Consider the following 27968-nt stretch of genomic DNA (forward strand, 5'->3'; position numbering starts at 1 on the left):
AGCTGATTCATTTTGCTGTATGGTAGAAACTAACACAACATTGTAAAGCAACTATACTCCAAAAAAAATTAATTAAAAAAAAAAGAGGGCTGCTGTCTCTGAGCACACACAGGGCTGTGAAATGGAGGCAGCTCGACTATTCAGAGCAGTACTAAAACACCGCCTCTGTCTATTGAAAGCTCCTGGCTGAGCAGCAAAGCCATGTCAGCTGTTCTTTTCTTTGTTCCCAGTACAGTCCTTAGCACTTATACAGAAATGAGACAACCTCTTGACAAGGAAGTCCTCCTCCTTTCTTAGACATCAGGAAACAAAACACACATGACAAACAGGGGAAGGGGTGTGGAGTGGAGGGATGGGCTTGGCTTGAGAAGTTCACTTTAGAGGTCTACCCCAGTGGTAAAACCGAACTCTGACAGCCTTTACGGCTTTTCATTTCCCAGCTGGCACAGTATCAGAACCAAATACATACAGCAACTTATAGGGAAATAAAAGAAGAGGCAGGCTCAAGGGTGAGAGTAATTTCTTTCTTACAGCTTAAACCACTACAAAAGATGAAGCATACAGTGTCAACAAGTATAAAAAATAAACCAGACTTAGTAATATACACAAATATGCACAAATCACGCAAAGGAAATACAGGGTTTTCTTTTGGCTTCAGACTGTATTGATATCTTTCATTTTATAATTTCATGTGCAGAAAGAAATGAGAGCTTCTTAGTAAAATAAAATGATTTATTTTTATGCTGAACATACAATATTCATAAATATCAACTGCTTTCATTAAAGTTAAGATTTCCTTCTTAAATTTAAATTTTTCCCACTATAGTCCCTGAGATCTCATTTCCATGCCATGACAGTTTACATCTGCATTTTAAAAGCAAATGCGGAATCCACCACCTGATTTAGCAGTTAGGCTGCACACACTGTAGCTCTCGTTTTAGGGCACCTTTGAAGACAGAGTGATATTTAATACTAAATATAAGCAGTCTTTTCCTCTTACACTGAAGAGTAATTGCTTCCCACTTCACAACTATAGCATGAGTTATCATCTCTGACTTGCTCTCTAAGTGCTATGGTCAGCATGGAAAAAAATGACAAAGAACATTACGGCTTTACTCAAGGGAGTCGGATCTTTGCTAACTGCTAAGAAGAAATGATGGCTAGTCAGGCATAGCACAATGAGATATAGCATGAGAAATGACATACATTTCTGTGCCCTGGTTTTAGGAAATCATTTCTACTAAATGTCCTCAGAATGCAGAAGCTGAACTTCCTTGGTATCAAACACACCGGATAAAAATTTTAGCTGCACATGGATGATGGTGTTTACAATTGTACATATACTTGAAAGAAACTGTACATATACACTTGCTGAAAATTTTTGTTTACAGAATACAGTGAAGGTGGGAGATACAGAGTGCTTTCCCCTAAGTTCTAGGAGTTGAAGCAACCAATACTTTCAGGGTTATCTATTAGCAAGTTGGGTTCACACAGGCTGTCTCTCTAGTCTGAAGATGACATAGAATAAAATCCTATCAGGCCTGGCCCACAGAGTCAACCATCTCCTACATTTAATACAAAACATAATGGAAAAAGATGGTGAGGGTAGGAGGGCAAAGCCCAACAAACAAATTATCTTATGTATTTTTCATCCTGCACCACAGAGGAAACGAATGTGAGAAAGCAAATGATACACATACACGGACTTAAATCCAATTCAAATGACATGATGTATAAATAAATATAAATTGCATCTGGAAAAGAAGAGTATTTAAATTCCATTCAATGTTACAAACATTCTTCTCATTAAAATATAAACCCTTACCTTTGGTTGTTTCTTACTGGCTTCTCTTCTGGCTTCCCTTTCTTTCAGTCTTTTCTCCTACAGGAAGAGGGGGAAAATTAATAAGTTTTCATAATCATTAAGTATGTGTCAAACAGATCTGGAATCAAATTACAGTTAGACCATTTACTAGCTGTGCAGTTTTGGGCAACTTATTCGCTACCTCTCATTTTCTCATCTAAACATGGAGATAACAGGAACACACATTTCATAAAGTTGGTATAAGAACTATATAAAACAACATAAATGCTTATTAGCACAATGTCTGAAATATGACTGGTTCACAGTGTTGGCTATTAAAGTAAAAAGGAAGAAATGCAGTAATGATTATTTCCCTTTTCCTCTAAAAGCAGAATTTATAAAGGATATGAAATCCTCATCCTTGGGGTTCTTAGAAAAGTGGCAATATTTTTCTCAAAACAAAAACAATGGAAGATTATTCTTATAAGCACCTTATTTTACTGAATTGTTTTATAATTTCCCCATTAGTTTTCCAATGATCATAAAACAGGCAGAAAATGCAGCACTAATGTTTTCAAAATAAGAAAAATAAATATGTATATTAATAAAATTCAAAACAACAAAATGAAGCTAAAGTTGAAAAAACTTTTGTTTTAAATAAAACACCTCTTTTCCTCTTCAAAAAATAAAGTGGTAAAACAATATAGAAGCTAGTCTCAATCCAGAATTCATAGCTAACTATTTTAAATTTAATGAACTACTAGATCAATGTAAAAAGTGAATAAACAGCAAATAATTCTTTCATGAAACTGCGACCATGATTCACTCTTACATTAAATATCCACTAACATGAGAATTAACAATTTTTTCAGTCTGGACAATCTATCATTATCACTATGCTTCATACATAGCTTTCTCCAGATTGAAGAACCAATTCTAATACATACTCTAGAGACAGACCTGAGGCTGCTCTGTTGCTCACAGCTCTGAGAAGGGCAAGAAACTGCTACAATCCACACTATACACCCTATCTAGGTTTACAGACTTCTTTTTAATAAAGTGAGAACATAAATGTTAAAAGTTTCAAAGGGGCTTAAGTACTAATTAATGCAAAGAGGAGGGGAGTCCAGAGAACTTATAGATTCAGTTTTTATAGCTTCAGATTGCACAGCAGGAAAGCTAAATTCTAAGTGAAACTAACAAAAACTCAAATTCAGATGGCAACTGTTCATGTGTCATACCCCTGAATAATGCATAATGTTAAATTATTCTTTTCTGTGATTATTATTCTTTTTCTACACTAGTTTTGGAGAAAATGGATTACTTTGACTTCCAAATAAAACATACAACTAAAAGAGCATGTAAAACTTAAACAATGTGCAATTATACAGAGAAACATTCTAAAGATTATTTGGAAGTTCCAGGATCAAGGTCAGGAGAAAAGGAAAGATGAAGAAATCAAAATTAAGAACCTGTTGTCAAACACATTCTTTTTATTGTCAAAGAGCTTAGTAAGTGAGAGACTGATCTCAAACATGGGTCTCTGTATGCCAAGTCTAGTGCCTTTTTTGGATACATTATAAAAAAAATTAAAAGTCAGGATTTGGAGAATTTAACAGGTGTGACTTTAATAACAGAAAAAAATAAACTTACTATTATTTTACCAAGCAGCCAATGAATGCAATAGTTATTAAGATACTATACATGAATTGGTTCTCTAATGAGCTTATGAGAGTTGTTCTGCCACTAAAGTGAAATAATTTCAGTGTGTCCTCATTTGTGGGAGGGGGAAAAAGTTAATGGATGGCAGTTTGTAAACATCTGCACCCAAATTTTTCACAAAAGTTGGCACCAATTACTGATTCTCTATGAGTATTAGCAGACTACAAAATAAATGAAAGTAGCAAAATAATATTAAAGAAAAAAATTTTAAACCACTGACCATAATTATGCTTAGCTTGAGAGGTGGCTTTAGTTTGTGGATGGATGTATTTGTAATTTTCTCTCTCTTCTCTCTTTCACACATACACAATTTAGTTTCATTTTCCACACAAAGTTTTCATGTATGGAAAGTAAAATTAAACAGACAGTATTTTATGTTAGTCTACAAAGATCACAGTAATTTTTTTTTTTTTTTTTTTTTCGGTACACAGGCCTCTCACTGCTGTGGCCTCTCCCGTTGCGGAGCACAGGCTCCAGACGCGCAGGCCCAGCGGCCACGGCTCACGGGTCCAGCCGCTCCGCGGCATGTGGGATCCTCCCGGACCGGGGCACGAACTCGTGTCCCCTGCATTGGCAGGCGGACTCTCAACCACTGCGCCACCAGGGAAGCCCCACAGTAACTGTTGAGTGTTGCACTGCTTAAACTAATTTTAAAACTACAGCTACATAAAATGTCAAATAACTAGAGAGTGATAAAACTTTACTTTTATACATATGTATCTGTTCATTAGCACATTACTGCTATCGTTATTTTCTTACTAACAGTAGAAGCACTGAATTATTAAGGATCAGCAGTGTGCTAAGCATTTTACATATATTTTTAATTCTATGTAACAAAACTTTTGAGGTATTATCATTCCCATCTTATAGATGAAAAAGTTGAAGATCAAAGTGATGAAGTAACTTTCCTGATGTCACACAGCCAGTGTGATACAGCTGAGACTAAAATTGGGTCTATGGAGTCAACACCACATGGAGTCAACTCCCTCAACTCCAGCACACGTCTACACCTCTTCTCTCCTCCATGAGAAAGTTTACGCAGCTTTGTTAGATGAACAGTTTTTTTGTTTGTTTGTTTGTTTTTGCGGTACGTGGGTCTCTCACTGTTGTGGCCTCTCCCGTTGCAGAGCACAGGCTCCGGACGCGAAGGCTCAGGGGCCATGGCTCACGGGCCTAGCCGCTCCGCGGCATGTGGGATCTTCCCAGAGCGGGGCACGAACCCGTGTCCCCTGCACTGGCAGGCGGACTCTCAACCACTGCGCCACCAGGGAAGCCCAGATGAACAGTTTTTATCTTAACAACATGTTTCAGCCAAATGTTGCATTTCCTTTTATTATTAATAATGGTCGGTTACCGTATGGGTCTTTCATCCTGAGAGCATTTTTTTCCCGAGAGCATTTTATGTACACTATTTAATTAATTTTTGCCTGTTTCCTGTCCAGAACAAATAGATAATGAACCACATTTAACAGTCACACAAATTGTTGTTGTATTTATTCAGTAACTGGCCTTCTCCCAACACAACAGAGCATCTGAAAATGGCACTTCAAAGTTCCAAAGAATAACCTCAATATGTTCACATCAGACAAACTCTCTCTAAACAAGTAAACGCAATCTCTCTTTTGGGGCTTTTCATCTAGCCACTTTAATCAGAGCAGAAAAAAAATATTAACAAATTTCTACTACTATTGAATACCAGTATTGACTCATTATAGTCAATGAAGAATATTTTAAACTTCAAAATTTAAATTGGCTATCAGAGTTCACATGCGCATGCAAGTAGAATAATTTTTCCTTTTAAGATTTCTGCCACAAGTCTTAGGTGGATGAGGGATATTCAAAACCTGTAAAATGTGAAATGAACATGACCAGGACATGAAAATGAAGTATAATAAAAAGAACAAACTTTCAATATTGGGTGAAACAAAAAGAAAATTAGAAAACTTCTCTTTCTTATCTTAAAAAGCTATATTAGCACTCTATCTGAAAAGAGGAAAGAGTGAACATTAGTCTTTAAACAGAGGAGAACAGGAAATAGAATTATGGTAATCCAAAATTTGGGAAACGGATATAGGGAAGAAAGTACAATTTCTTCTTTTGCTAAGGCAGGAAAAGGGTTCTTTTCTTAAAAGAAGAGTATGTGAATCATAAATGCGATGTAAAAATAAAACGTTGAATTACAATGACTAGGGGAAAAATATAATTGAATCTTATTAGATTCCGTAACCGAGGTTCCTCACCCCCCCCACACACACTTAATTTTAGGTGGTTTAAATGCTTTAAATCCTTTCTTTTCCTATTTCATTTTTTAGGATTGGTACCAAAAGGTATTTTATGCCAACAAAAAGATGGCACAATTTTATGTTTAGTTCTGCCATGCTACAAATGATTAAGTATAAGAAGATCATGAAATTCAATAATAAAAATCAAATTCAAAAGAAAACAGAAAAATTACATTTCAATGTACAAAATACTCCTTTATAGATGTTACTATATGTCTTTTGGCTTCTCACACACTACAGGTCCTTAGCTTCCAGAAAAGAAAGTACCATGAAATATGAATTTCAACATCAGTCAGGACTACGTATTTAAACCATTTTCATTCCATGGTGCTTGGAAATCTGTAGATTTAGAAATCAATATTTTTCAGGAGCTGGTGGAAGCATATAACCTATCTGAATGAGTCTCAGGCAACTGTGTCAGTTTGGTAAGGAATGGAGTTCCCAGCTGTCACATAAAGAAGTAGAGGACATCAATCCTCATTTCAGTATTACAGGAACCTCTTTTTCAGGGAAGAAAACTGGCTCAACAAAAGTGAGTAAAAGAATGATTACAAGGATTTTTGGCCCTGAAGATACCCCCTGCCCTCCAAGAACAAAATCCCAGTAAGCCTAAATCCCTCCTGGGAATGAAGAACACAACAAGGTTCTCTGATCTGTTACCTGTTCTACAGAGTTTCATCTGAACAACATAAAAAATTGGGCTTCCATATATAAATCTATAACAACTACAGTAAGGATATGAAGACAGGGAGAAAAACAAATTTACACAGAAACACCGATTCACTAATCAATTCCTTCAAACATTTGCTGAGCTACTATGTTCCAGGTCCCGTGGTGGGGTTTGGGTATATAGGGATGGGCAAAACAGACACAGCCTAGCTTCCCCTCATCTTTGTAGTCTATGACCTAATCTTGTCAGATCCCTGAATTCCATCAGCATCAAACTCTGCCCCTGCTCCTCAACCTCTCCAGCTACTGACCATCAATCTAACCACCACCCCACCTCTCAAACAACATATGGTGTTTTTTTTAAAAAAAAAATCCACAAAACAAAGAACTTAACAATAAAAATAGAAATAATAAACAGGTCAAAGACTTGCCACAAAGTAGATAAGACCTATATAATCTTGAGTATTTATCTCATTTGGATGCTGGATATGAAAAAAGGCCCAAATACTCAGATGTTGGACTGACTATCACAAGATGATATAAGCTCATGAGAATAAGAAGAGAAACCTCCCAGGTAGACATCTCTGAATTATAGGCAAAGGTTCTATAGTAATAGGCTGGTTCCTTTTTTATAATAAATCCGGTTGTGATGGTAGTAGGAAGGGGACAGGTAGTAGGACGGTTGTACAAGATGAGAATCTCCTTTCCTGCCTTATAAATAAGCTTTATTCATAAAGTGAATTTTATAATTAAGTATGGGATACATGTCCCCCCATGATGACATTTCTGACAGTAAAATTTCATAAGCTCGTATGAGCTAGACCAGTCTCTGACAATGCCTTAGACGCTTAAATGGCCATACCTACTTAAAAATGGATTATGGACACCAGAAATACATCTACACGTGGAACAACTCCTACAGAACACCTACTGAAGGCTGGCAGAAGACCTCAGACCTCCCAAAAGGCAAGAAACTCCCTACGTACCTGGGTAGGGCAAAAGAAAAAAGAAAAAACAGAGACAAAAGAATAAGGACGGCACCTGCACCAGTGGGAGGGAGCTGTGAAGGAGGAAAAGTTTCCACACACTAGGAAGCCCCTCCGCGGGCGGAGACTGCGGGAGGCGGAGGGGGGAGCTTCGGGACCGCGGAGTGGTGCACAGCGACGGGTGTGGAGGGCAAAGCGGGGAGATTCCTGCACAGACGATCGGTGCCGACCGGCACTCACCAACCCGAGAGGCTTGTCTGCTCACCCGCCGGGGCAGGCGGGGCTGCGAGCTGAGGCTCGGGTTTCGGTTTTGGACGGAGCGCAGGGAGAGGACTGGGGTTGGCGGCTTGAACATAGCCTGAAGGGGTTAGTGCGCCACGACTAGCCGGGAGGGAGTTCAGGGAAAAGCCTGCACCGGCCGAAGAGGCAAGAGACTTTTTCTTCCCTCTTTGTTTCCTGGTGCGCGAGGAGAGGGGTTTAAGAGCGCTGCTTAAAGGAACTCCAGAGACGGGCGCGAGCCGCGGCTAAAAGCGCGAACCCCAGAGACGGGCGCGAGCCGCGGCTGAGGGCGCGAGCCCCCGAGACGGGCGCGAGCCGCGGCTGAAACCGCGGACCCCAGAGACGGGCGGGAGACGCTGGGGCTGCTGCTGCCGCCACCAGGGGGGCTGTGTGCGAGCACAGGTCACTCTCCGCGCCCCTCTTCCGCGGAGCCTGTGCAGGCCGCCACTGCCAGGTTCCCGGGATCCAGGGACAACTTCCCCGGGAGTACGCACGGCGGGTCTCAGGCTGGTGCAACATCACGCCGGCCTCTGCCGCAGCGTCACGCCGCCTCTGCCGCCGCAGGCCCGCCCCGCACGCAGTGCCCCTCCTTCCCCCATCCCCCAACCCCCGGCCTGAGTGAGCTGGAGCTCCCGAATCAGCGGCTCCTTTAACCCCGTCCTGTCTGAGCAAAAAACAGACGCCCTCCAGCGATCTGCGCGCAGGGGCAGGGCCGGGTACAAAGCTGAGCTCCTGTGAGCTGTGAGAGCAGGGAGGAGAGGGGGAGGTCTCTCCCGGCAGCCGCGGAGGCGGCGGATTGAAGCTCCACAATCAACTTGATGTGCCCTGCATTGTGGAATACCTGAATAGACAGGGAGTGATCCCAAATTGAAGAGGGGGAATTTAGGAGCGAGATCTGTGATTTTTTCCCCTTTTCCTCTTTTTGTGAATGTGTGCGTGTATGCTTCTGTATGAGATCTTGTCTGTATACTCTTGCTTCCACCATTTGTCCTAGGGCTCTATCCGTCCATGGTTTTTTTTTTTAAAAAAAAATTTTTTTTTCTTAATAATTAATTTTAATTGTAATAACTTTATTGAACTTTACCTTCGTTCTTTCTTTCTTTCTTTCCTTCCCTCCTTCCCTCCTTTAGACAGCGAATCACCCCAGGTTGAGGGGGTGGTCTCTGGGAGCAGGATTTATGATTTTTCCCCCTTTGCCTCTCTTTGTGAACGTGTATGTGTATGCTTCTGTGTAAGATTTTCCCTGTATAGCTTTGCTTCCAACATTTGTCCTAGGGCTCTATCCGTCCATGGTTTTCTTAAAAAAAAATTATTTTTTTCTTAATAATTAATTTTAATTGTAATAACTTTATTGTACTTTACCTTCATTCTTTCTTTCTTTCCTTCCTTCCTTCCCTCCTTTAGACAGCGAATCACCCCAGGTTGAGGAGGTGGTCTCTGGGAGCAGGATTTATGATTTTTCCCCCTTTGCCTCTCTTTGTGAACGCGTATGTGTATGCTTCTGTGTAAGATTTTCTCTGTATAGCTTTGTTTCCAACATTTGTCCTAGGGTTCTATCCGTTCTTTATTTTTTTTTTCTTTCTAAATATTTTTTAGTACAATAACTATATTATACTTTATTTTATTTTTACTGTATCTTCTTTCTTTCTGTCTTTTTTCCTTCTTTCCCTCCTTCCTTCCTCCCTTCCTCCCTCCCTCCCTCCCTCCTTTCTTTCCTTCTTTGCTTCTTTCTTCCTTCCTTCCTTTCCTCCTTTCCTTCTTTCTTTCCTCATACTTCTACTAATTCTCTCTACATTTTCTCCTTCTTTCCCTCCTTCCTTCCTTCCTTCCTCCCTCCCTCCCTCCTTTCTTTCCTTCTTTGCTTCTTTCTTCCTTCCTTCCTTTCCTTCTTTCTTTCCTCATACTTCTAATAATTCTCTCTACTTTTCCTCCCTTTTATTCTGAGCCGTGTGGATGAAAGGCTCTTGGTGCTCCAGCCCAGGAGGCAGGGCTCTGCCTCTGAGGTAGGAGAGCTAACTTCAGGACACTGGTCAACAAGAGACCTCCCAGCTCCACATAATATTAAACGGTGGAAATCTCCCAGAGACCTCCATCTTAACACCAGCACCCAGCTTCACTCAACGACCAGCAAGCCACAGTGCTGGACAACCTATGCCAAACAACTAGCAAAACAGGAACACAACCCCACCCATTAGCAGAGAGGCTGCCTAAAATCATAACAAGGCCACAGACACCCCAAAACACACCACCAGACGTGAACCTGCCCACTAGAGAGACAAGATCCAGCCTCATCCAGCACAACACAGGCACTAGTCCCCTCCACCAGGAAGCCTACACAACCCGCTGAAACAACCTTAGCCACTGGAGACAGACATCAAAAACAACGGGAACTACGAATGTGCAGCCTACAAAAAGGAGACCCCAAACACAGTAAGATAAGCAAAATGAGAAGACAGAAAAACACACAGCAGAAGAAGGAGCAAGATAAAAACCCACCAGACCTAACAAATGAAGAGGAAATAGGCAATCTACCTGAAAAAGAATTCAGAATAATGATAGTAAGGATGATCCGAAATCTTGGAAGTAGAATGGACAAAATGCAAGAAACAGTTAACAAGGACCTACAAGAACTAAAGATGAAACAAGCAACGATGAACAACGCAATAAATGAAATTAAAAGTACTCTAGATAGGATCAATAGCAGAATAACTGAGGCAGAAGAACGGATAAGTGACCTGGAAGATAAAGTAGTGGAAATAACTACTGCAGAGCAGAATAAAGAAAAAAGAATGAAAAGAACTGAGGACAGTCTCAGAGAGCTCTGGGACAACATTAAACGCACCAACATTCGAATTATAGGGGTTCCAGAAGAAGAAGAAAAAAAGAAAGGGACTGAGAAAATATTTGAAGAGATTATAGTTGAAAACTTCCCTAATATGGGAAAGGAAATAGTTAATCAAGTCCAGGAAGCACAGAGGGTCCCATACAGGATAAATACAAGGAGAAATACGCCAAGACACATATTAATCAAACTATCAAAAATTAAATACAAAGAAAGCATATTAAAAGCAGCAAGGGAAAAACAACAAATAACACACAAGGGAATCCCCATAAGGTTAACAGCTGATCTCTCAGCAGAAACCCTACAAGCCAGAAGGGAGTGGCAGGACATACTGAAAGTGATGAAGGAGAAAAACCTGCAACCAAGACTACTCTACCCAGCAAGGATCTCATTCAGATTTGATGGAGAAATTAAAACCTTTACAGACAAGCAAAAGCTGAGAGAGTTCAGCACCACCAAACCAGCTTTACAACAAATGCTAAAGGAACTTCTCTAGATAAGAAATGCAAAAGAAGGAAACGACCTATAATAACGAACCCAAAACAATATAGAAAATGGGAATAGGAACATACATATCGATAATTACCTTAAATGTAAATGGACTAAATGCTCCCACCAAAAGACACAGATTGGCTGAATGGATACAAAAACAAGACCCTTATATATGCTGTCTACAAGAGACCCACCTCAGACCTAGAGACACATACAGACTGAAAGTAAGGGGATGGAAAAAGATATTCCATGCAAATGGAAACCAAAAGAAAGGTGGAGTAGCAATTCTCATATCAGACAAAATAGACTTTAAAATAAGGACTATTAACAGGGATAAAGAAGGACACTACATAATGATCAAGGGATCGATCCAAGAAGAAGATATAACAATTGTAAATATTTATGCACCCAACATAGGAGCACCTCAATACGTAAGGCAAATACTAACAGCCATAAAAGGGGAAATTGACAGTAACACATTCATAGTAGGGGACTTTAACACCCCACTTTCACCCATGGACAGATCATCCAAAATGAAAATAAATAAGGAAACACAAGCTTCAAATGATACATTAAACAAGATGGACTTAATTGATATTTATAGGACATTCCATCCAAAAACAACAGAATACACATTTTTCTCAAGTGCTCATGGATCATTCTCCAGGATAGATCATATCTTGGGTCACAAATCAAGCCTTGGTAAATTTAAGAAAATTGAAATTGTATCAAGTATCTTTTCTGACCACAACGCCATGAGACTAGATATCAATTACAGGAAAAGATCTGTAAAATATACAAACACATGGAGGCTAAACAATACACTACTTAATAATGAAGTGATCACTGAAGAAATCAAAGAGGAAATAAAAAAATACCTAGAAACAAATGACAATGGAGACACAACGACCCAAAACCTATGGGATGCAGCAAAAGCAGTTCTAAGGGGGAAGTTTATAGCAATACAAGCCCACCTTAAGAAGCAGGAAACATCTCGAATAAACAACCTAACCTTGCACCTCAAGCAATTAGAGAAAGAAGAACAAAAAAGCCCCAAAGCTAGCAGAAGGAAAGAAATCATAAAAATCAGATCAGAAATAAATGAAAAAGAAATGAAGGAAACGATAGCAAAGATCAATAAAACTAAAAGCTGGTTCTTTGAGAAGATAAACAAAATAGATAAACCACTAGCCAGACTCATCAAGAAAAAAAGGGAGAAGACTCAAATCAATAGAATTAGAAATGAGAAAGGAGAAATAACAACTGACACTGCAGAAATAAAAAAAATCATGAGAGATTACTACAAGCAACTCTATGCCAATAAAATGGACAATCTGGAAGAAATGGACAAATTCTTAGAAATGCACAACCTGCCAAGACTGAATCAGGAAGAAATAGAAAATATGAACAGACCAATCACAAGCACTGAAATTGAAACTGTGATTAAAAATCTTCCAACAAACAAAAGCCCAGGACCAGATGGCTTCACAGGTGAATTCTATCAAACGTTTAGAGAAGAGCTAACACCTATCCTTCTCGAACTCTTCCAAAATATAGCAGAGGGAGGAACACTCCCAAATTCATTCTACGAGGCCACCATCACCTTGATACCAAAACCAGACAAGGATGTCACAAAGAAAGAAAACTACAGGCCAATATCACTGATGAACATAGATGCAAAAATCCTCAACAAAATACTAGCAAACAGAATCCAACAGCACATTAAAAGGATCATACACCATGATCAAGTGGGGTTTATTCCAGGAATGCAAGGATTCTTCAATATACGCAAATCTATCAATGTGATAAATCATATTAACAAATTGAAGGAGAAAAACCATATGATCATTTCAATAGATGCAGAGAAAGCTTTCGACAAAATTCAACACCCATTTATGATAAAAACCCTCCAGAAAGTAGGCATAGAGGGAACTTTCCTCAACATAATAAAGGCCATATATGACAAGCCCACAGCAAACATCATCCTCAATGGTGAAAAACTGAAAGCATTTCCACTAAGATCAGGAACAAGACAAGGTTGCCCACTCTCACCACTCTTATTCAACATAGTTTTGGAAGTTTTAGCCACAGCAATCAGAGAAGAAAAGGAAATAAAAGGAATCCAAATCGGAAAAGAAGAAGTAAAGCTGTCACTGTTTGCAGATGACATGATACTATACATAGAGAATCCTAAAGATGCTACCAGAAAACTACTAGAGCTAATCCATGAATTTGGTAAAGTAGCAGGATACAAAATTAATGCACAGAAATCTCTGGCATTCCTATATACTAATGATGAAAAATCTGAAAGTGAAATCAAGAAAACACTCCCATTTACCACTGCAACAAAAAGAATAAAATATCTAGGAATAAACCTACCTAAGGATACGAAAGACCTGTATGCAGAAAATTATAAGACACTGATGAAAGAAATTAAAGATGATACAAATAGATGGAGAGATATACCATGTTCTTGGATGGGAAGAATCAACATTGTGAAAATGACTCTACTACCCAAAGCAATCTACAGATTCAATGCAATCCCTATCAAACTACCACTGGCATTTTTCACAGAACTAGAACAAAAAAATTTCACAATTTGTATGGAAACACAAAAGACCCCGAATAGCCAAAGCAATCTTGAGAACGAAAAAAGGAGCTGGAGGAATCAGGCTCCCTGACTTCAGACTATACTACAAAGCAACAGTAATCAAGACAGTATGGTACTGGCACAAAAACAGAAAGATAGATCAGTGGAACAGGATAGAAAGCCCAGAGATAAACCCACGCACATATGGACACCTTATCGTTGATAAAGGAGGCAGGAATGTACAGTGGAGAAAGGACAGCCTCTTCAATAAATGGTGCTGGGAAAACTGGACAGGTACATGTAAAAGTATGAGATTAGATCACTCCCTAACACCATACACAAAAATAAGCTCAAAATGGATTAAAGACCTAAATGTAAGGCCAGAAACTATCAAACTCTTAGAGGAAAACATAGGAAGAACACTCTATGACATAAATCACAGCAAGATCCTTTCTGACCCACCTCCTAGAGTAATGGAAATAAAAACAAAAATAAACAAATGGGACCTAATGAAACTTCAAAGCTTTTGCACAGCAAAGGAAACCATAAACAAGACGAAAAGACAACCCTCAGAATGGGAGAAAACATTTGCAAATGAAGCAACTGACAAAGGATTAATCTCCAAAATTTACAAGCAGCTCATGCAGCTCAATAACAAAAAAACAAACAACCCCATCCAAAAATGGGCAGAAGACCTAAACAGACATTTCTCCAAAGAAGATATACAGAATGCCAACAAACACATGAAAGAATGCTCAACATCATTAATCATTAGAGAAATGCAAATCAAAACTACAATGAGATATCATCTCACACCAGTCAGAATGGCCATCATCAAAAAATCAAGAAACAATAAATGCTGGAGAGGGTGTGGAGAAAAGGGGACACTCTTGCACTGCTGGTGGGAATGTGAATTGGTTCAGCCACTATGGAGAACAGTATGGAGGTTCCTTAAAAAACTACAAATAGAATTACCATATGACCCAGCAATCCCACTACTGGGCATATACCCTGAGAAAACCAAAATTCAAAAAGAGTCATGTACCAAAATGTTCATTGCAGCTCTATTTACAATAGCCCGGAGATGGAAACAACCTAAGCGCCCATCATCGGACGAATGGATAAAGAAGATGTGGCACATATACACAATGGAATATTACTCAGCCTTAAAAAGAAATGAAATTGAGCTATTTGTAATGAGATGGATAGACCTAGAGTCTGTCATACAGAGTGAAGTAGGTCAGAAAGAAAAAGACAAATACCGTATGCTAACACATATATATGGAATTTAAGGATAAAAATGTCATGAAGAACCTAGGGATAAGACAGGAATAGAGGCGTAGACCTACTGGAGAACGGGCTTGAGGATATGGGGAGGGGGAACGGTGAGTTTTGACAGGGCGAGAGAGAGTCATGGACATATACACACTAACAAACGTAGTACGGTAGATAGCTGGGGGGAAGCAGCCGCAAGGTACAGGGATATTAGCTCGGGGCTTTGGGACAGCCTGGAGGGGTGGGATGGGGAGAGTGGGAGGGAGGGAGACGCAAGAGGGAAGACACATGGGAGCATATGTGGATGTATAGCTGATTCACTTTGTTGTAAAGCAGAAACTAACACACTATTGTAAAGCAATTATACCCCAATAAAGATGTTAAAAAAAAAAAAAAAAAATGGATTATGGTACTAGTAACTATATAGCTATGCAACGAACATTCAGGGAAAGGCAATGTTAGTATGTGGTCCTAAACTAAACTACTAACCACAGTGCTTATTTTATTCTAAATTTATTTGAGACCAATGACTTTGCTCTGGAAACATGAACAATTTCTATTATGTGTCATTCCTTCTTCAAAATCCTCATCTCCAGCTGTCATCCTCTACCTTTTGATTCATTGCTTCAGAGTTATCCTGTTGTAAGAGAATGGCTATTGGTATGAGATAGGTAGCAGCTACATAGTTAAAAACAGTGTGTAGAGAAACAAAGACCTTGGTAAGAGTCCCAGGGCTACTATTTGTAAGCTTTTATAAGCTGTGGGGCCTTGGATAAATTACTTGACCCTTTTAAGTCTTAGTTTTATCATCAGTAAAATGAGGTTAACCCACTTATATCAGAAGTTAATTGTTAGCATATAATACGACACATAAAAAATGCTTAGTGCAGGGCCCAGTTAACTAACTGCTACTTGTTATTGTCCTTCTTAATGTTCTTGTTATTATTATTCCTAGCATGCCTGATTACAGCTTCCCTCCTTCTTGATTATCATAATAAATTTATGTTTAAGATACCTGGATTCCATGCCAACTCAATTCTGTGTAAACAACAAAACAAAACAGATTTTCTAAAAAGTCCCTTTAATTCTTTCTTAACGTTCTAATAATATTCATGCTAGTAGTTAAGTAGAACGCAGAGCAACTTTGCAAACAGTCCAGAGACACATTACAACATGACACCTAAATATACAACCCAAAATGGATAAAGCACTCAAAGCAAATTTCAAAGAAATGAAAGAGAATCTCATAATGAATTGCTTCTCTCCACTCTCAGCTGTTAAAGCAGATATTATCACACTAAACACAAGCTATCTTTCAGAGCTAAGATGATGACATACACCACAAAGCAGATTTTCATTCCATTTAAGTAAAAACCTTTCAATGATATGATCCATGGCCCATCTTTCACAGTTCTGACTGAATTATCAGAAAACAGTTTCTTAAAAAAAAAAAAGAAAGAAAAGAAAGAAAACACAGTTTCTGTGCAAAAGCAGCACTTTCGCCTTTACAACTTAGTAATTTACTAATGGCTTTATATGTAAAAATATAGCTTTTGCTACAATTTTACTTCTGATAAATAGTTTCAAGAGGTTTAGCAAAGAAAACAGTAACAAGGCCTAATTAAGTATAGTTACTTATAAATTGCCAGGGAAAGAGAAAGACCAGAATGGTCTCAGAAGAAAATGATACTTAACGACTACAATGAAGACTCATGAAGAGAAACAAAGCTATGGACTGGGTGATCCAAAGCAGTTATGCAAGGGCTCCTGAAGTCCCCAGAGCAAGTGGCTAAGTTCCAGCAAGCGGGCAGCTGAGTTCCACTCCCAGTGATGCCATAAACTGTACTGCCTTTATTTTTTCTTTTGCTTTTTTTTTTGGCTATAAACTAGTTAAAATTCTATAGTTCATTTTCTAAATCTTTAGGACAAAGATATTTACTTGAGTCACAGTAGAAATTACACAGATTTCAGAATTTGGTAGGTGAAAAATGAGTCAAGGACAGGTATTATAGCATGGAGGAAAAACAGGTGGGAATAAATGAATAGCTGAGACCTACAATACAAAGACTGAGTGCATATTAGAAGCTATGGTGTGAGGCTGTTAATTTTAAACACCAAGAACAAACAACTACTTTCAAACAGAATCATTAAGACTAATGATTATATATATTCACTTATATATAACTTATATATTAACTATCTTATCCTCTTAAACCAAAAATATAATCATGAAATACAATTATTTTAAACATGCCGAAAGATTTCTAAGCTCATAAAAGCTTCTAAAAGTGATACATATTTTAAAAATATATAATATGTGTCATAATATGTATCAAATACAGAATTACGTTATAGATTTTATGGAGTTTTCTTTTCATATGTAAAAGTCTTTCAGGCACATTCCTCATTCATAATTTTGTGTTAAGAAAAAAATATGATTTCAAAACCAATAATGTGTTCAGGTAATGCAATTAAAATAAAATAAACTGGGGCTTCCCTGGTGGCGCAGTGGTTGAGAGTCCGCCTGCCGATGCAGGGGACACGGGTTCGTGCCCCGGTCTGGGAAGATCCCACATGCCGTGGAGCGGCTGGGCCCGTGAGCCATGGCCGCTGAGCCTGCGCGTCCGGAGCCTGTCCTCCGCAACGGGAGAGGCCACAACAGTGAGAGGCCCGCGTAACGCATAAAAAAAAAAAAAAATAAAAAAATAAAATAAAATAAACTGTGCAGGATTAAGAATATATTTACTTTTTAAGGTAAAATTTTAGTAACCATTGGAAAAATAAGTGAACAAGAAGGAAGCCTTATCATCAAGCACGGAACCCGACGGGTCAGCAGGGAAAAACGACAAATTAAAATTCCATTTTTCAGACAGGAAAGGATCATTTTATTCTCACATCTTACTTATACACACAGAGCCAGAGGATCTCTCTGATCACTTGGTATTAACCCCCATTCTCACTCCCTCATTTTTCAGTATAGGGAAGTGCAATCCAAACTGGTGACTGGTGATCCCCAAATGGACTAGGTAATGCTAGACTCAGGACTCAAATGCAAGTATCCCAACTTGTTATAGCACAACACTCTTTCCACCAAACATTATGCCAAATGTTAAAACTTGCCATTTAAAAAAAGATATTCCATATGCCTTCTGGGTAGAAATCCGGTCCATTGCAGCTTGGTAAATAACTGATTTGAGCACCTGTATTGTATCTTATGTATGCTATTGTAATAAACATACTAAGTGCTCACAAACATGAAATATTCACTAATTTAATAAACAAATACTTATATGTGTTTAAATAATAACTTTACAGATGAAAATACCAAGAAACGAATCATATTTGTGCCAGGTAGCATTTACATTAAAGGTGAATAGAGAGAAGACTATTTTGGTTACTTCTTTGTGCTCTTTTTAGTCTACATAATATTTGCAACCTCCAATATAGAAAGTATGCCATGGGCCACCTTGTGCAGTATATACTTATTTTATATAAAACAACAAGCTTTGACTTGTTTTAAAAAGACCTTATACCTATTTTAGTTATAGAGAACTGGTTCAAAACCAGTAGCATGGAAAGTTCTTGCGATTTCTTTCACAATTGTGTCAGCCCCGAACTGCTCTGTTCAACCTTGCTGTGAGACAATCAAAGTGATAGTTTTAAAATCATATGCTATGTTTTAACAATGGTACAAAGAAAATGATTTACATAAAATCTCAAAAATAAGTGAAAATGAAATAGTATAGAACAATCTACAGTATACTACCTTCCATGTGACAAAAGGAGAAAGCAAGAATATGTATTTCTATTTACTAGTCTTTGCATAAAGAAACTATAAGGATACATTAATAATTAATAAAAAGTTACCTCTGGGGTGGAGGGATGAATAAAAATGACAGGTATGGGCAGAAGCAAGACTTCTGAATGTTAACTTTTTTATCTCTCTTGATTTTGGAAAAATGTAAAGATATTATTCATTTCAAAAATTTTAATGTAAAAAAATTGGGGCACAAAAAGCTTCTGTGCAGTGACAGAATGTCCATAGTTAACTATGATTTAACTATAATAATCTTCCTGAGGATAGAGGAACCCATGTATTTTAAAGATTCCATCTTCACTGCCTAAGGCAGAGCCTAGCACACAAACACTGTGTAACAAATATACAACAGTCAATTTGAAATTAAGTTCCTAAATTTTTCAGAAACAATATTCTACAACCTGGATACAGTAGTACCTTCCACACATTGGGAAAAGGGGTGAAAGGGAAGATAAGAAAGGGGAAGCAGGTTGGGGGGGGATGGGGGGCTTTATTTTATGTAAATTTTCCATATTTCTTTTACTGCTGGCTACAATTTAAAGGTAAAATGTTCTTATGTTGGATACATACTCTAAGAAGACTATAAGCAGAAACATGGCAAGCTGCTGACACTTAAAAATAATTTTAGTAACAAATTATTAACACCAAATTTCCATTTAAAGTACTGTACTAAAAGCAGCAATACAGGAAATGTTTAGTTCTCTCAATAACATAAATATCCCAAAACTGTAACCAGTATATTTCATGTTCATTTGTTCTCCATATTTCTGGAACATTTTTCCCACCATTCGTTTCCATCCTTGAAAGTTATCTTCAATATCTACGTTTTCTTATTTATTAAATGCTACTGGGAAGCTGTATCATATCTTAAAGAAATGAGAATTGCTGCTCTATTAAAAAAAAAAGTTTACTGGGTTATTAAATAGTAACAAGGTCAAACAGGAGTCAAAAACTATGAGAACCCTCCTCAGGATACGGTTAATAATGTTCACATCCAAAGGCTTAAAATTTTTTTGGTACAGAACCTAATATTGGGATGGCCAAAAAGTTTGTTCTGGTCCTTCTGTAACATCTTATGGAAAAACTGGAACGAACTTTTTGGCCAGCCCAACATTATAGCAGTGATTCTTGCATATGATACTGTGTTACCCTGAGATCATTCATTGTCTCAAGGGCATGCTGCAGAAACTTCTTAAAAAATGTAAATCTGTTTTAGTTCATTAACTGATTCATTTATCTAGTGAAACGTCCACTTTTATGTAGTGTGAAAGGACAGTAATATCATGAGTGACCAGAATGGAGTAACCCTTTCTGTTTCAATGACAACTGAAAACTGCCACGTTTAAGGTCAATGCCTTAAAGGGCATATGCCTAAGTAGAAGCACTCCCTCTCACAAGGTTTCCTTATTTTTTTTCTTAATGTAGTAAATTTAATCTAATATTTATTACCAAGTAATTGCTTATGGAAAGAAATTTAACTATTAAGTTGAAACTGGAAACAACACTAATGTTGCTCAAATGGGTGAAACGTGAAACAAACTGTGCTTCATCCACACCACGGAACACTACTCAGTAACAGAAAGAATGGGGTGTTGAGTGAAAAAAACCAATCTTAAAAGGCTACATACTACACAGTTTCATTTATATAACATTCCTGAAATGACAAAGTTATAGAAATGGAGCACACAGGATCTGTCTCTATTACTTCTAACTACTACATGTGCAACTACAATTATCTCCAAATTAAAACTTTATTTGAAAAAAAAATCACTATAATTTGGGTCACCTCAACCAAAAGCAGATTTAGGTGACATTCTCAGAAACTAGTTAATATACAAAGACTCCACGAGCAGAAGGGAAAAGAAGGACTAGAGAAAACAACAAAATAGCTACAGAAAAATAAGGTTAAAGGAAACAATAAAGTAACTTAGTTACTAAAGAATATCTAATGAACATGTACATATATTTAGGACATATTAAATTTCACTCAGTATTAATTCAAGATGGAAAGCTTACCCGATGCTTTGCCTTAATTTTCTTCCTATATTCTTCTTTGTCAAATTTGTCCTCTTCTTGAAGCCTTTCCTTTGCTTTATCTAAGTTGATACCACCAGCATCGTCCTCTTCCTCAGTATCCTTGGAGACAGACTTCTGCACTTGTGGCCACTGCTGAACCAACTGCAGAGAGGAAAAAGGTGAGTATGGGGTAGGAGACAAGGAATAGTAACAGAACACCACTTTCCTTTGTATAATGATACATACTTTCTGCCTTACAACCTACATTTCTTAAACTTTCTAACAAGCTTTATAATAAAAGTGAGCAAGTCACAGAAAAGACCTTCCCAGTCAGGATAAAGTAATGCTTCCGTAACTCATGAGAGCAGGATTAAAGGAAATTTTCATTAAATAATTTGGAGGACAAGGTAGTTGCTTCAACATCATTTCAGTGTTCTTAGTATGCTATACTCCACCAACTCAGCTCCAAATGACCCACACAGGGCGGTGGCCAGTCTGGCCACAGTGCATCCCCGCCACTGCCATGGCACCTTGGTGTACCTCCTGTAACACCTCTCTCACCACACTGGGTTGTTTTACTTTCCTGTAAATTAATCACTAATCTCCTTGAGGGCAGCCATATGCCTTATTCATGTGTCCTCAGAACCCAACACATTATCTGGCACACATGAGATGCTCAAAATTGATTGAGGAATCACATATCAGCTGATACCGCACATACAAACTGAAATAACTTAAGTGTAAAGGAGAAAGTTAGTTTGGGTTTCACAAGCCTGCTCAGATCTACATAATTTTACACAAACTTTTTATGTTAGGAACAAGGTGACAAAGAAGTCAGAGCACTGATCCGGGAGTCAGGAGACCTGTCTGAATGTCCTGGCTTTTTCACTAGCCCAGTGCATAATCCTGAATGAATTACTTAATCTCTGGACATCTGTGTCATTACCTGAAAAATAAGGGCTGTTTGACTTAATAATCTTCCCGGCCTAACACAGTAAAATTCTAGACAGTTTCGACAAAAACAATTTTCTTATTTTGCCTAATAACTGGTTGCCAGGAGGACTTAAGCAGCTGCCACAGTTTCTGAAAGACCGCTAATTAAACGGCAGGCAAATGGAAGTTGCAGGCACACACATCACAGGTATTAGTGCCTCCTCTCACTCCTGTCACCACCACATTCTTCAAGATGAGATTCCGACAGAGTTGCACCTTGAAGCAATGAACAAGGGTCACAAATGCGTGAGTAGCCATGCTAGCAGTCACTGGCACTGAGGAAGCAGTGAAAGGGATGAGCTGTGACAGTAAGAACACCATCCACTGCTCTGACTCTTCACTCCTTTTTCTAGCAGAGTGAAAAACATTCATCCCTCTGTGGGTTGAACAAATGGTAGCATTTCTTTCAGAGTTTTAGATCAGAAGTTTCAGTGCAGCGGCTCCCAGCCACACAGAGCTCCTATCAGCAATAAGTTTACACTGAAACATTTTACAGTTAAGGATTTACACTCAACTTGAAGCTAATGGGTATAATATGTACAGTTAAATTTAGTAGCACAGTAAGGAACCTCATTATGCTAACAGCACTAATCTTTTACAGTGAGCATCGATGTAATACTACAACTAACTATTTTCTGGTCTAGCCTGTTTCTCAGGTGCTGACTGAACTCTTCTCAGTAATTTCACAAAGATTCATATTTTCCAACTATATAGGCTTCCTCTGCAACTTCAACATGCTGAATTACATTCTATTTTGTTAGTTTTCGTATGGTTTATACACCATTTTACTCCGTATTACTAGTGCAAATTTGGGCTACTGAAACAAAGCCCTCTTCCCTGAAGTAACATGCAAATCTTTGTTAACTTCAGAATTAAAAGGAAACACACTCCACTGAATATAGACTGTGCAGGAAGCATTTTTATTAATAATGATGAAACATCTGATGTGATACATTATAGTCAGTATAAAAAGCTCTGTTATTTTACTGGGGTATTAGAACAGACTTTTTCTGAGGGTTTACTATTTGTTAGGCACTATTCTAAGTGCAGAGGACAGAGTAGTAAACATAGCCAACAAATACCTTCCCTCATGTAGCTTTTCTCAACCCAGTGAAATAGAAATACCTTCCCTCATCCCACTGGAATGGAAGAAATGGACAACCACCAAATAAATACAGAATGTAAAGTCTCATAATAAGTGCTATGAAGAAAAACTAAACATAGGGCAAGGGAAATGAGATCATGGTGGGTATGGGGTGTTGAGTGCTATATCAGAATGAACAGGGAAACCCGTAGGTTGGTGAGAGTGAAACAGAGACAATATTCAGAAGATCCTGCCATAACCACTGACTCTAGCCATCACTCCTTAGGTGAGTCACTTGACATTCCAGATATATTTCCTCTTTAAAAAATGAAGATATTATTATCTAATAGAGTGATCTTTCATGAGCAATCTGTGAGTGGTAACCCCTTTCCTACTCTATTGGGATGTATTTACACTAAGACCAGATAATGGTGAAATGAAAACCAGGCACCTATATGTCCGAGGTTATTTTAAAGCAGGGAATTCCTTCCCACAGCAGGCCAGTAAGTAAAAAACATGCCAATATGGCATCTAAAATTGAGGAACCACAGAGCAGAGGCTTTCCAGAGTCAAGCAAAAGAAGCTGTGGCCAGTACTTGTATTATTATCCTTGAGCATGTTCCCATAGAGCATGTTAACAGATGGACCCCATGACATGAAAGTCTTATCTATAAAAACAGGATTTGGAAAGTCCAAAACCAACTCTGTTGTTATTACCAGAAAGTATCCCAGCTTACTGTCAGAAAGTCATTCTTGCCTACAGATGCAGAGCTGACCAATTACCTACAGTAACAATGAAAGGAATTGCCCGAGTGCTTTAGAGAAACATTATTTTTCTTATTAAAGAATGGCAAGTCAACAGGAGAGTCAAACTCTTTCTAATACTTGGAATGGAATGTACCTCAGAAATGAAACATTTACAGAATCTTACCTCTCCTTCATCAGTAAATGTTATTTTCTTATTTACTTTAAAATTTCTCTTCATTACTTTTTTTGCTTCTGCAACCTTGGTCACTTTTTTCTCCACACTGCATTTAGAAGGTTCTTTCTTCTGTGTGAGAATATACAAAAAAACACAGATGATTAGGTAAATGGCTGTTTTATATTAACAGTTTAACACTGGCAATACACTTTCCAAAACTGAGTGTGTTTATTGCTCCTTGGCTAATGAGAAGCACCAAAACTGCTGTCCAGAAATAAAATTATTAGACTTATTAACTAATGACCCCCCCAATGCTAAAGGGGTTTAAGTTTGAATGTGAATGTGAGACGTAAATAACCTTAAATTTCTTCTGTTACTAAAACTGTGCTATCCCGATAATGTTAAAGCATCAGAAACTACATAATAATGTGATAAATGGACATGTAAGATAAAGCAAGCTATCGTCCAGCTAAAAACAGCACATTTTAAAAATAGCTCTAACTTCCAAGTACACACTTAAAATTTTAGACTAGGAAAATGTTTCCCTGGAAAGCAAAATGACTCCAATACACTGTTTGTGACTCAACAATCTTCCTCCCATTACAGTAATTCACTATATGAATACTGGAAAACATCCTATGATAACTAAGCTGTGTTCAAAGCTGAGATGGAGTAAGAGTTCTTGAACAGGAAGTTTGTCAACCAAAATAAGTTTCTCCCTGTAGTATACCTTATGAACACAGGGCACTAATAAGACTTCCTTCCACCCAGTCATTCCTCCTATACCTCTTTTACCCTGCAAACACCACCAACACAACCACCCGGTTGGAGACTGTGTTACTGACTCCTACTGGATCTTCTTGGTTTTATGGCTAGGCTGATTCTTAACGATCCTGGGTTAGCTGATACTCTGTCACCAACCCTCAGCTTATGATAGAGAAAATGTTGATCAAACAGTGCAAATCTGAGAGAATCATCATGATGTAAAAATAATTAAACAGGAGTAAGTTATCACTTAAATAAAGCACAAAAAGTACTGAGGAGCAACAGGAGCAAACTTTCTGGGGGTGATGATAATGGTCTGCATCTCAATAGGCGTTTGAGTTACACAGGTGTATACACTTGTCAAAATTCATCAAATGTTACACTTAAAATTGGTGCATTTCATCGTATATAAATTTCTACCTCAAAGAAGAATCCTGTAAACAATACTGAACTTTAAGTTAATGCCAGGCAAGCTGAAGTATATGGAAGAAAGTGTAATGATGTTAACAACTTACTCAGAAATGCATTAAATAAAAAAAGGATAATGAATGAATGGACTGATGGGAAATTACATGAGAAAGGAAATATGACAAAAGTTAATTATAGAATATGAGTGATGGATATTTTGGTATCCAAAGTACAGTTTTTCAACTTTTCTGTACGTTTTGAAATTTACTGTTATAAAATACAAAAGCCCAGTCCTAGGAACAAGAGAAACAGTCAAAATAGCAAAGAGACCAAAAACTGTCAGAATAAAATAATAGTCAGTCAGAAGAATCAATCCTGCAGAGTGAAACCTTGGAGTGATGTGGGTCTACATCAAGAGCTTTAGGGAAATCCATGATACTACAGAAATTATGTAACAAAATTTGGGGGTATTTGCATCACCGCAGTTTTATGATTATCATGGTTTCTAAAAGGGCTTTGTGATCTCCCCCTCCTCCTCACAAAAAAAAGGTTAAATTGTTTGTTTGTTTTAGGGAAGCCACTGAAAGGAGGAACAGAAATGTCAACATGGGTGAGAAGACATGTTTATTATAATTTCCTAATAGGCTGTGGCTTTGCTCTGATACTCTAGAATTAATCCTCACTCATTCAAATATGCACTGTTACCAAAACACAAGATATCATAGTACATACTGCCCCAGCAGTGAAAGACCCTCAATGAACCTAACTCTAACAATGGGGGGAAAAAACATTAAACATTAATTATTTAATCACAGATGTAGTAAGTGCTCAGACAAAATACAGAGGATAAATAAATCTTTAATAGGGTGCCTGCCCTAGCTAGTCTAGGGTGAGGAGAGGAAGTCAAAGAAAACTTCCTTTTGAGGGACAGATGTTTGAATGGAGTAGCAAACGCCCAAACACTGCTGCATTACTGACACACTGGTGATGAACAAATAGCTTCTGTGTGTCCACTGATGGCGTATTTCACATATGGCTTATAAAAAAGTTTTAGTTCAATGTCATTCTTTTGAATATTAATTTTAGCAGGTAACACATGCTTATTTATTCTGTAAAGGATATTCAGTGCAAAAGCTGCATTTATGGGCTTCCCTGGTGGCGCAGTGGTTGAGAATCTGCCTACCAATGCAGGGGACACAGGTTCGAGCCCTGGTCTGGGAAGATCCCACATGCCGCGGAGCAGCTAGGCCCGTGAGCCACAACTACTAAGCCTGCGCATCTGGAGCCTGTGCTCCACAACAAGAGAAGCTGCAACAGTGAGAGGCCCGTGCACCGCGATGAAGAGTGGCCCCCACTTGCCGCAACTAGAGAAAGCCCTCGCACAGAAACGAAGACCCAACACAGCCAAAAATAAATAAATAAAAATAAAGAATTATTCTAAAAAAAAAAGCTGCATTTATGTCCTCTTCGGCTATCTCAGTTTATGCCCCAAGAAGCAAGCACTGCTACTTTTTCTGTACCCTTCCAGAGACATTCTACCCACATTCAGGTACACATGAAGAGCAACAAGTTACTAAAAGAGCCCTCCCTGCAATGAACAGTCTTGTATTTACACCTTCATATACATGTGTATTTATCTATCTAGGATACATTTCTAAAACTTAAAGCACTTGGTCAAAGAGTATGTGTATTTAAATTTTGAAAGATATTTCCAGAGAAGTTTATACAAATTTATAACCCAATCAAAAATCTGAGAGTAACTGCTTCTCCTTATCTATTCAAACAAAGTATTGGTTTTGGCCAAAAGTTCTGTAAGATCTTAGGGAAAAACCCAAACAAACTTTTTGGCCAACCCAATATAATATTAGGCTTTATGTTTACCAGTCAACTAGGTGAAAAAAATAGTATCTCAGGAAGTTTTAATTTGCATTTGTTATTTTAAACATAGCAGAACACCTCTGCAAAGGCATTTATTTTTCAGTGCACTGTATATATTCTTTGCCAGCATTTTTAATGAATTCCTGGAATTTCATTTATTAATTTGTGAAATTTCTTCATTAGTTAAAGATGCTTCAATATTTTCTCCCACTTCATCATTTATGTTTACACTTCTGCCATATAGGGTAATATTCTTTTGTTTTGCTTGTTTTTGGCTTTTGCCAAGCATATATTTTTAATTTTTATAAAATTAATTTTTTTAAATAATAAAATTTTCTGGGTTTTCTAGGTTTGTGCCATACTTAATACTTTTCTAACTAAAAGGACTTTTAAAAATGAATTTAACTCCTTAAAATGCAGGTTTACTTTTCTTAAAAGTGTCAACACTGGCTCTTGAACAAGGGGGAAAGTACTCATTAATATTTTACATTTCCATACATTGTCACAAAAAAATATAAATTATACCTATAGCTAGGCAAGAGTTATATTTTGACTATAAGCCTTTATATTATTGGTATAAGAATGAAATTTGCAGCAGTCAGAAGGTATAATGAAAGATTTCCTGACAAGACATAAAACATCAAAATGCAATATTCATTTCTATTTGCACTTCTTCCACAACCATGTATGTTATACTTTAAAATAAAATGCCAAGGGCTTCCCTGGGGCGCAGTGGTTGACAGTCTGCCTGCCGATGCAGGGGACACGGGGTTCATGCCCCGGTCCAAGAGATCCCACATACCGCGGACCGGCTGGGCCCGTGAGCCATGGACGCTGAGCCTGCGCATCCGGAGCCTGTGCTCCGCAACGGTGAGAGGCCACAACAGTGAGAGGTCTGCGTACCGCAAAAAAAAAAAAATAAATAAAATGCCAAGAGGAAAAATGTCATAAAATACAAAGCTGATAAAGCATCAAGTCATTCTCGATAGTGATAGCTGTAGCAGGTTGCCGTGAATAACTTGGAAGATAAAAAGAACAATGAAACAGTTACAAACACAATAACAGTTCCTATCAAAAGGGCCACATTAGTTAATATTGGCTACAAGAAGATTCAAAATACAATCAATGAAAAAAACCTACCTTA

At 38.0% G+C, this 27968-nt stretch overlaps 1 protein-coding gene across 1 annotated transcript in view; it reads right to left on the reverse strand.

Annotated features, from left to right (window-relative positions):
- The window catches only part of DDX10 (DEAD-box helicase 10), a 302126-nt gene that overhangs the window by 107053 nt on the left and 167105 nt on the right, over window positions 1-27968 (reverse strand). The window contains 3 exon segments of the mRNA XM_032641374.1: window positions 1826-1882; window positions 20775-20936; window positions 23783-23902. Of these exon segments, the coding sequence (XP_032497265.1) occupies window positions 1826-1882; window positions 20775-20936; window positions 23783-23902 (339 nt within the window).

This window comes from Phocoena sinus, chromosome 8 (assembly GCF_008692025.1).
Source record: "Phocoena sinus isolate mPhoSin1 chromosome 8, mPhoSin1.pri, whole genome shotgun sequence".
Lineage (NCBI taxonomy): Eukaryota > Metazoa > Chordata > Mammalia > Artiodactyla > Phocoenidae > Phocoena > Phocoena sinus.